Source organism: Marmota marmota, unplaced genomic scaffold (genome assembly GCF_001458135.2).
Source record: "Marmota marmota marmota unplaced genomic scaffold, marMar, whole genome shotgun sequence".
NCBI lineage: Eukaryota > Metazoa > Chordata > Mammalia > Rodentia > Sciuridae > Marmota > Marmota marmota.
This window is the reverse complement of record NW_026000241.1, coordinates 8,150,559-8,161,588: the sequence shown is the minus strand read 5'-3', so window position 1 is coordinate 8,161,588 and position 11,030 is coordinate 8,150,559. Positions and strand designations below refer to the sequence as shown.

The following is an 11,030-nucleotide window of genomic DNA, read 5'->3' as shown; positions in this document are numbered from 1 at the left end:
GAGGAGATCACCAAGTCCAAGTCCATACTTAGCAATTAGCTTCTCAAAAAATAAAAAAGGTTGTGGCTCAGTGGTTAAGGACTCCTGGGTTCAATCTGTAATATGCCCCCCCCCCCGGCAAATTTTTTTTCTAGGTCCATACTGTGTTGCCCTTAATTTTTAAACAAAGATAGCTTGGGCTGGGGATGTGGCTCAAGTGGTAGCGCACTCGCCTGGTATGCGTGGGGCAGTGGGTTCGATCTTCAGAACCACTTAAAAAAAATAAAGATGTTGTACCCACCAAAAACTAAAAAATAAATATAAAAAAATTCTCTCTCTCTTAAAAGAAAGAAAGAGAGAAAGAAAGAAAGAAAGAAAGAAAGAAAGAAAGAAAAAGATACCTCATCAGAATTTTAAATTTCATCAAAGATTTTTTTTAAACAAACATTTACCTTCCAAGGCTTTTCTGGAATTGGTGGATCTTCAATTTCAGCATCAACATCATTACTATGGACCCAAGTATCATAGCTATAAAATAAATAAAATTAAAAAAACAAATTAGAATCAAATTTCATTCTTAATCTTTATCAAACAATAAGGATACATTTTAGCTAGGTACAGTGGTATATACCTATGATCCCAACAAACTGAGGCAGAAAGATCATAAGTTCGCAGCTAGCCTTTACAATTTAGTGAGACCCTATCTTGGGGGTGTGGGGGGGAGCCGGACACAGTGGCCCACTCATTTAATCCCAGTAACTTGGGAAATCACAAGTTCAAGGCCAGCCCGAACAACTTAGCAAGACCCTATCTCAAAACAAAAATATAAAGGGCTGCGGATACATCCCCAGTGGTAAAGAATCCCTGTGTTAAATTCCTAATACCAAAAGACAGAAAGAAAGAGAGAGAAAATTCCAGTGGACAGGAAGTGGAGAGAGGAGGAGGAAGTGCTGGGGAGTGATACTGGCCAAAATTTTGTTATATTGTAAACACGTACAAACATGTAACAACAAACCTCATACAACTATAGTGCACCAATAAAAAAATATGGAAAGAGGATTTAACAGGAATTTCACTGAATCTATAAAATCACTTTGTATAATTGATAATTTAACACTATTAATCCTTCCAACTCTTTATCATGGGATAGTTTTCTATTTATATTTTTTTAACTTTTTTCCGTAAAGTTTTATAGTTTTTATTGTATAAATATTTCACTTCTTTGTTAAATTTAAATTCAAAATGTTTTATTCTATGGCTGGGATTGTGGCTCAGCGGTAGAGTGCTCTCCTAGCACATGCAAGGCCCTGTGTTCGATCCTCAGCATCACATAAAAATAAAATAAAGATATTGTGTTTAACTACAACTAAAAAAATACATTAAAAAAAAGTTTTATTCTTCTGATGCTATTGTATATGGGATTGTTACTCATTTCCTTTTTAGAATTTTCATTTTCAATATATAAAAATGCAACTGATTTGGGGTACAGACTTTATATCCTGTTATTCTGCTCAATTCATTTAAAAAAATTTTTTTAAAGGAGTTAGGGAAGTAGCTCAGTGGCAGAACACTGAACTAGCATGCTCAAAGACTTTGTTCAATCCCTATGACTTCCCAAAAAAAAAAAAAAGATTGAGAATGTAATTTTAAAATACTATCATCACACCATTATAACAAGTTATCAGTTCTGTCTTTACTACTGTACCAAGAAATCTCCTTGGCATTAGTCATTATTATAGCCTTAATATTGCCTGAAACGGGCAACTCAGTTCACAGAACTCTCAAGTTCTTGTTCCCAAAAAGTGTTTCTTATCCTTCAGAACAGTACTTTTCACCTGGTGTTTGTTTCTTCTCATCGCCACTCTTTTTCACCTCTGTTGCCAATTTCTAGACTTTGCCCCAAACCTCTAATAAGTAAAGGCTCCAGGGCTCAATTGTTAGAGCAAAACTCTTGGTGACTTCATTCACTCCTGTGACTTCAAACAAATACTAACGATTTAAAATCTGGTATCTGCCCTCTATTCTGAATTCTGAACTCATAAATCCAAGAGCCAATTCCACACCTCTTTTGAATATAACAAGTGTTCCAAACCTAACACACTTAAAGCTCAATTTGTAAACGAATTCAGACTGCAATAATGCACGTTACAGTCGATCAACCTCTTCTCAATAAATGACAACCCCCATTTTTTCAACTGTGCAGGCCAAAATCCTTGGACACATTCTTGATTTTACTCTCAAATGCATCCTAAAATCAAACCATCAGCAAATTCTACTGCTCTTCATTCAAACTGTCCAGAGTCTACCTTCTTCTCAATCTTTCACTGTGTTCACTGGTTTCCCTGCTTCATCCATTGCCTTCCTGTCAATTTTTCACAAAACCAACCAAAATGATCCTTTTGAAATCCCAGCCTGTCCATAAAACTCCACTACTCAAACAAAATCTGCCTGGGGATCCCATCTAGTCAGAGTAGACTCACAATGCTTGGGGATACATCTCAGTTGGTAGAGTGCTTGCCCTGCATGTACAAGGCCCTAGGATCAATCCCCAGCAACACACACACACACACACACACCCTAATAGTGGCTTGCCAAGAACTCAAAATCTAGTTCCACTGCTGTCACTATGCAGCAATGTGACTCCTTTTCCTAGTCTTCTCCTTTTATTCCATACTCATGTTATAACTGAGCAACATAGGTTTTAATTCTTCAACATGTGCCATCAAGCCTATGTACACTTTACACAGGCTATTTACCTACTGCCTGGAATGTTCCTCACTGCTGATATCTACATAGTTCATTTCATTACTCAAAGATCTCTCAGTGAGCTTCAACTCACTAATCTAAATCACTACATATATTCTAACACAAATTTGACATAAGTATAAAATTATCTACCAAGTAAAACTCTTAATACAAATACACAGGCCAATAAATTATTATAAAAACCAAATGATATCTAATCAAATATAGATGATTTATCTTTATGTCATTTGTTTATGTATTTTTAAATTTTCAATTATATGTTTTAGACACTACTTAGAAGTCAGTTCAGAAACATTAGGGAGTAGCACAGGTCTGTTTATCTTGCTGGCACGGGGGAACACGCCTGTAATCCCTGAAACTCATGTGACTCAGGATCACAAGTATCAAGGCCAGTCTCAGCAACTTGGCAAACACCCAAGTAACTTAGTGAGACCCTGTCTCATAATAAAAAATTAAAAGGGGCTGAGAGTATTGATTAATGGTAAAATGCCTCTGGATTCAATACAAAGTACTGCACCTGACTCCAACTGAACATATCTAAAGACGCAGTTTGTTCTTTTAAAACTATAATTATGAGGGGCTGGGGATGTGGCTCAAGCAGTAGCAAGCTCGCCTGGCATGCGTGCGGCCCGGGTTCAGTTCTCAGCCCCACATACAAACAAAGATGTTGTGTCCGCCAAAAATTAAAAATAAATAAATAAATATTAAAAAAAAAAAAAAACTATAATTATGAGCCAAGTGCAGTGGCACATGACTATAATCCCAGTGACTTAAGAGGCTGAGGCAGAAGGATTGCAAATTCAAGTCCAACTGCAGTAAATCTGTGAAACCTTTCTCAAACTAAAAAAGAAAAAGAATTAAGGATATAGCTCATTGGTAAAGCACCCCTCAGTTCAATCCCTACTATCACAATATATAACTACTGTGCCACAAACAGTAGCACATACCTGTAGTCCTAACTAGCTAGGAGGAAGGCTAGGTTGGAGGATCACTTGAGCACAGGACTTTGAGACTAGCCTAAGTATCATGGTAAGACCCAGTCTCAAAAAAACAAAAACAGAACAAAAGAAAATAAATATAGCCAGGCATAGTGGCCTAGGCCTGTAATCCCAGCCACTCTGGAGGCTGAGGCAGGAGGATTACAAGTTCAAGGCTAGCCTGGGCAATTTAGCAAGGGCCTGTCTTTAAAGACCATGGTGGCGGGCGGGCGGGAATGAGGGTGAGGGCAAGGGCAGCTGAGGATTTATCTCAGTAATTGAGTGCTTGCCTGGCATGCACAAGGCCCTGGGTTCCATTCCCAGTACCATAATCAAACAAAACAAAAGCACCTCATACACAAAATCAGACAATTTTTTTTTTGTCTTCTACTGAAGACTAAACATCTTTCAACAGTCTTATTCCTCCTCAGTGGAAATGGAATCTGAACAACCTCTATAGCCAAATATCAATTTAAAAAAAATACAGAGAAACAACCTGGTTTCTAAAACAGTACATTGCAGAGAGGGGTAAAGAAGACAAAGGAGAACCTATAAATTAGAATTAGTTATATATACCAGTTAATCAAACAGGTGAATTTTATTTGACTTCTAATTCAAACAAATATCAATCATCAATCAAATATATCACTTACATGACAACAATGGCAAGGTATTTCATATTAAGTAATATTATTACTTTTTTTTTTAGTATTGACAATGATGTTATGATTATTTCCTTTTAAAAATGATTCCTTATATTTTAGAAATGCATACTTAAATAGTTATGGTAAAATGATGTGTCTAGGATTTGATTCAAATAACTTGGGAAGGCAAGAATCAGAAGGGAGTTGACTGTCCCACTCTACATAGCAGGACCAGAATAAAATCAACACCAAAACAGTTCTCCTGTAAATTCAGGAAAATAAAGTACATGGAAAGCTATACCTAAATCCATGTGCCCTGGACAGGCATACTATTAAAAAGTACCCCCTACCCACTACCACTAACATCAAGGTATTACATGTAATATTGTTTATTCATGCTACAAATAATCAAACAGTATGACATATAAGAGTAGGAACAACACTAGGTAAATAAATTTATGACTGGAAAAACTTCTCAGACATAATTTCATCTTTAATAGTTTTTGAAAAATCAAAACAAGCCAGTCACAAATATGAAGAAGAAAAATTCATCTCTTAAAGGAAACAAATCTAAACTAGCAACCTAATACCATAAACCAAACCTCTTTGCAAATGCATAGAAGCTCAGTTTTTTGAGAGGGGAAAAAAACACAATTTGTGATCTCATAGAATTCCATAGTCAAAAGCCTGACTTACATATATGTATGTATATATGTGTGTGTGTGTGTGTGTGTATATATATATATATATATATATATATATATCATACCTCAGAGCATACACATCAATATTAATTATCTGAAGAGAGGATCTCAAAGGCTCCAAACACAAAGTAATGATAAGGAGATGGAAACATTAATTACCCCGATTTGATCAGTACAGATTAAATACACATTTGTATTCAAATATCAGAACATACCTCATAAATGTGTACAATTATTAAATGCTACTAAAAATATTTAAAAATTTTAAGGAGATAGAAATGCTCACTAACCCTGATTTGATCATTATATGCTCTATAAATGTACCAAATTATCAAACTGTATCCCATAAATACATGCAATTAAAATAATGATTAACGGGGCTGGGGATGTGGCTCAAGTGGTAGCGCGCTCGCATGGCATGCGTGCGGCCCGGGTTCGATCCTCAGCACCACATACAAACAAAGATGTTCTGTCCGCCGATAACTAAAAATAAAATATTAAATTAAAAAAATAAAATAAAATAAAATAATGATTAAAAAAAAAGCTAGTGGTGCAGGCCTGTAATCCCAGCAGCTCAGGAAGCTGAGGCAGGAGGATCTCGAGTTCAAAGCCAGACCCAGCAAATAGTGAGGCACAAAGCAACTCAGTGGGACCCTGTCTCTAACTGTGTTCAATCTCCAGTAACAAAAAAAGGAGGCAGGCAGGGGCGGGGGATGTGGCTCAGTGATTAATCACCACTGAGTTCAATTCCTGGCACTAAATAAATAAAAATAAAAAATAAAAAATTACCTCTCTGGGGACTGGGGTTGTAGCTCAGTGGTAGAGCATCTGCCTTGCATGTGCTGGGTTCAATCCTCAGCACCACATAAAAATAAATTAATAAGGAGCTGGGGTTGTGGCTCAGTAGTAGAACACTTGCCTAGCACATGCAAGGCCCTGGGTTCGGTCCTTAGCACCACATAAAAATAAATAAAACAAAGGTACTGTATTCAACTATAACTCAAAAAATAAATAAATAAAATTACCTGTCTGGGTAGAAGCCCCAATGTACTAACACCTGCTTGTCTTTTCTCATCACCGGTCTCAGCCATTCTTCTGAAAAGAGAAAAAAGAAAAACCTTAATTAAACTGATGAAATAAGTGAGCCAATTATGATTTAGCCTTAATTGTTATCAAGACTTTTTGGTTTTCTTTTGATCTGCTTTAAATGACTTCAGAGCTCACCATCCATAGATAGCTAGCTCCATTCCTCAAGGCTCAAGGTGAGGCTGAACATCTTGGAGGAAGGGTACCGCAGAGGGAAGCATTTCATATCATGATCAGAAAGCAGAAAGACTCTACTCTCCTCAAAACCGCATCCCCAATTCCCACATCCTCCAGCCACACCCTAACATTTCAGTTACCACTCAATTGATCACTATCAGGAATTAATTCATTGATTGGGTTAAGACTCTCAGAATCCAATCATTTCTCCTCTGAGCCTTCTTGTACCATCTCACATGGAAGCCTTTAGGGGACACCTCACATCCAAACCATAACAGTTTTACTATGAACGGGGCCATTGAGAAGGAAGGGAAAGAGATTTTTAATTAAGGCCATCTACCAAATTAAAGAAAAATTTCTCAGCTTATATATTCAGACTTTCTGGATTCTAGGTCTAATATCTATCACTCCCTCAAATACACCCTGGGAAATGAACCCAGTGCTGCTTTACCACTGAGTTATAGCCCCAGCACTTTTTAAAAATTTTTTTGTAATTATAGATGGACAGAATGCCTTTATTTTGTTTGTTTATTTTTATGTAGTGTTAAGGATGGAATCCAGTGCCTCATACCTATTAGGTAAGCGCTCTGCCACTGAGCTATAGCCACAGGCCCCATCCCCAGAACTTTTCATTTTGAATAGGCTCTCACTTAGTTGCTGAGGCTGGCCTCAAATTCACAATCCTCCTGCCTTAGTCTCCAAATCACTGGGATCACAGGTTGTGCCACCGCACCTGGCTACTATCTGTCACTCTGGATAAAACCAACGGCAGTAAACTATCCCCCTCCCTTTCAACTGTCTATCCCTCTTTTCCACACAAGTCACAATCACCATAATCTTCACAGCTTCATTTCCAATGTACAACCTCACATCCGTTTTCTACAAAGTTCTGCATTAACTTCAAGATTTGAGTCATGCCTCATCTCCTTGATGAAGGCACTTTACTATTCTTCTTTCTACAAATTCACTTTTCCTGGTGTCCTACACTGCTTGACAATGCTACATTAAGGACTGAAGATACACCTCAGTGGTACAATGCTTGCCTAGCATGTGTAAGATCCTGGATTTGATCATCAGCACCTAGGAGGTATTTAAAAAAAAAGAAAAATCTTTTCAATATCATTTTTATTACTCTTTAGTTGTCTCATATCTGTTAATCTAGCACTCCTAACAAGGGTACAAGAACTTTGCAAGTGTAGCTTAGTGGGTTAAAGCACTTGCCTAGTGTGTATATGACCCTAGATTTGATTTCCAGCACCATTTAAAAACAAAAGTATAAACCAGGTGCAGTGGTGCAAGCCTGTAATTCCATCAGCTCGGGCTTCTGAGGCAGAAGGATTGTGAATTCATAGCCAGCCTCAGCAATGAGGCACTAAGCAACTCAGTAAGACCCTGTCTAAATAAAATATAAAATAGTGCTGTGGATGTGATTCAGGGTCGAGTACCCCTGAGTTCAATCCCCATACCAAAAAAGAAAAAGTATGAGCATTGTGTTCATTTTGCAGATAGGTACAAATTAATAATTTTTACTGATTTTAATCACAGTTGGGATTAATTCTACATTTCAGCACTGGTTATCATGTACTTCTTTGATAGTCTGAATTTATCTTAGAAACTTAATTCTAGTAGTAAGAGTAAGTTCTGAAAAAAGCCCCTTGAAAGCCAAGAAACAGCAAAAAAGCCAATCTTTGTGTAAATATTTCTTCTTAGATCCTGTTTTTAATTCTTTTGGATTAATAGCCAGAAGTGTCATCACTGGATTGTTAATTCTATTTTTAGATCTAGGGATGTGGCTGAGTGGTAGGCTACTTGCCAAGCATCCTTGAGGTCCTGAGTTTGATTCCCATCACTGCAATAAACAATACTACAACTTCTAGATTTTTCAGAGACCCTTTTCACTGCTTTTTCATAGTTGCCACAGAGCACAGTTTTCATAGTTGCCAGCAGTGCAAAGAATTTTCAATTTCTTTTTTTTTTTTTTTAATATTTATTTTTTAGTTCTCGGCGGATACAACATCTTTGTTTTTGTATGTGGTGCTGAGGATCGAACCTGGGCCGCATGCATGCCAGGCGAGCGCGCTACCGCTTGAGCCACATCCCCAGCCCAGAATTTCCAATTTCTATACATCATTTCCAACATTTATTAGTTTCTGTTTTTTTGATAGTGGCCATTCTACATGTATAAGCTGATCTCATTGTGGTTTTGATTTGCATTTCTCTGATAATTAGTGTTGTTGCGCATCCATGTGCTTGTTGACCATTCGTATATCTTCTTTGAAGAAATATCTACTGAAGTCGGTTGTCTACTTTTTATTCAATTTGGATATAGCTGAGTGGTTAAGCACTTGCCTAGCATTCATGGAGCCTTTGGTGTGACCCCCAATACCACCCTGGGGAAAAATTCATAACTTAAAAACTTGGAGATACTGTGTTAGCAACAGAATAGTATCATACACTGCTATCCTCCACCTCCACCTAGTGGCAACCAGTTGCTAATACCAAACAGAAAAGCTGAAGAAGGCCAACTAACTATAAGCTCTGTAACTGTAACTAGATACAGAGTGATGTTTCTCTTTATGAAAAGATTAGGCTATGGTTTCTTAGATTTGATACCAAACCCACCCTCCTTCCCCCACCAAAAAAATTAAATTCTTATGATCATTTTTTTTAATGACTGTATGGTCTGTGAGTTATGTCTCCTCCTTTCACTCTTGATATTTATTACTTGTTCATTTTTTCCTCCCTATGTGCACAGCAGGATTTTTATAACCTTATTAGTCTTTCAAAGAATCACTGACATTGCTGAGGATCACATTGTTGCATATATATTTTTTAAGATGTCAATGGACCTTTATTTACATGTGATGCTGAGAATTGAACCCAATGCCTCACACATGCTAGCTCTACTACAGAGCTACAATCCCAGCCCCTGATTATTACATATTTTATAATTCATAAATTTCTATTCCATTATTTTTTCTTTAGATTAAAATATATTTGGAGTGATTTTAAGTCTTTTTTCTTTCTTAATATATGCATTTAAAGATGCATATGTCATGGGTTTAAGCATTTGCTTACACTGTATCTTATAAAATTTAATGTTGTTATACTTTTCTATTTTGTAAATTATTACTCAAATGATTTTCTGTTTTCAGTATAATTTCTTCTTAACCCATGGATTATTTAGCAATATATTCCTTGAATGTTCAAATACACATGCAGCATAAATCTTAAAGAGTCAGGAAAATAACACTCCATGGGGTTATTGGCCATTCAAATATGATATAATTTGGCTTCCTATATGAAAGTCATGCTGCAATGTGCAGTCTTTACCCAAAGACTTAATTGTGGTATCCCTACAGATTTATTTCTCATCATAAATTAACTTTTATTACGTATTTCAACTCAGTTTTGTGAAAGAATGGTTAGCACATGTTAAGTTTCTGTAGGTATGATAAACTCTGCCCACTGTTGAAATCATCTTTCAGAGCAAGTTAAACATCAAAAATCAAACCACTGGGGGCAGCTAGGACTGTAGTTCAATGGTAGAACTCTTGCCTAGCATATGTGAGAGACTGGGTTTGATCCTAACACCACATAAAAATAAATAAAATAAAGGCATTCTGTCCAACTACATTAATTAATTAGTTTTAAAAATAATGGAAATACTGAAAATTCACCAAACTAGTATGCTACTCTTGGACTCTACGGACAACCAGTCAACTGTTTTTTTCCTCAAAAGTAAGAGATGATTGCCAACAAAGAAATAAAAGCTGGACAAAAAAAAGTAAGTCTAATTAAGGAACACAATGCTTTGTTGAAGAAAACAAAAAAACTATGTATTTAAATAGAATGTGAGGGGCTGGGGTTGTGGCTCAGCGGTAGAGCTCTCAGCTAGCATGTGCAGGGCACTGGGCTCGAGCCTCAGCACCAACAAAAATAAATAAATAAAAGTATTGTGTCCAACTATAAAAATATTTTTAAAAAGCTGGATATAGGGACTGGGGTTGTGGCTCAGCAGTAGAGCGCTCACCTAGCACATGTGGAGCACTGGGTTCAATCCTCAGCACCACATAAAAATAAAATAAAGGTATTGTATCCAACTACAACTAAAACATTTTTAAAAAGTTGAATATACTATTTAAACCTGATATAGAAGCCATATGATATGATGTATGAGTTTATTAGTTCACAGCCAGAAACTAACTTACCATCCTCTTGTGAAGAAGGATATGGATAAATGTGGTGGGAAGCTTTTGACTTCTCCTCAGTAAAGGTTCCCTGGAAAGCAAATGAAAAAATTACATAAAAATATAACACATAGCAAGCAAACTAATTAGTTAGAAATTCCCTAATAATTATAAAAGTACTCATTTATTTATATTTGAAGACTATATTATTTTTCATTAAGGAAAAGGGATAATAATAACAAAGATATTGTCTATAGACATACAAGCTGAGTATCACTTATCCAAAATGCTTGGGACCTGAAGTGTTTCAGATTTCTGAGCTTTTCGGATGTTGGAATACTTGCAAAGACCTTACCAGTGGAAAATTGCTAATCCAAAAATCCAAAATGCCCCCAAATTCAAACCTTTTTGAGTATTATAGTGGCACTCAAAATGTTTCGTATTTCAGAGTATTTCAGAATTCAGAGTTTCAGATTAGGGATGTCCTACCTTTACCTCTTAGCTAAT

General features: G+C 36.4%; 1 protein-coding gene across 1 annotated transcript in view; it reads right to left on the bottom strand.

Moving 5' to 3' along the window:
• The window catches only part of Smarcc1 (SWI/SNF related, matrix associated, actin dependent regulator of chromatin subfamily c member 1), a 140,760-nt gene that overhangs the window by 85,360 nt on the left and 44,370 nt on the right, over positions 1-11,030 (bottom strand). Inside the window, exons 9-11 of the mRNA XM_015488913.2 lie at positions 10,545-10,614; positions 6,096-6,165; positions 432-507 (exon numbers count right to left, since the gene is read on the bottom strand). Coding sequence (XP_015344399.2) covers positions 432-507; positions 6,096-6,165; positions 10,545-10,614 — 216 coding nt within the window. The remainder of the gene's footprint in view (positions 1-431; positions 508-6,095; positions 6,166-10,544; positions 10,615-11,030) is intronic.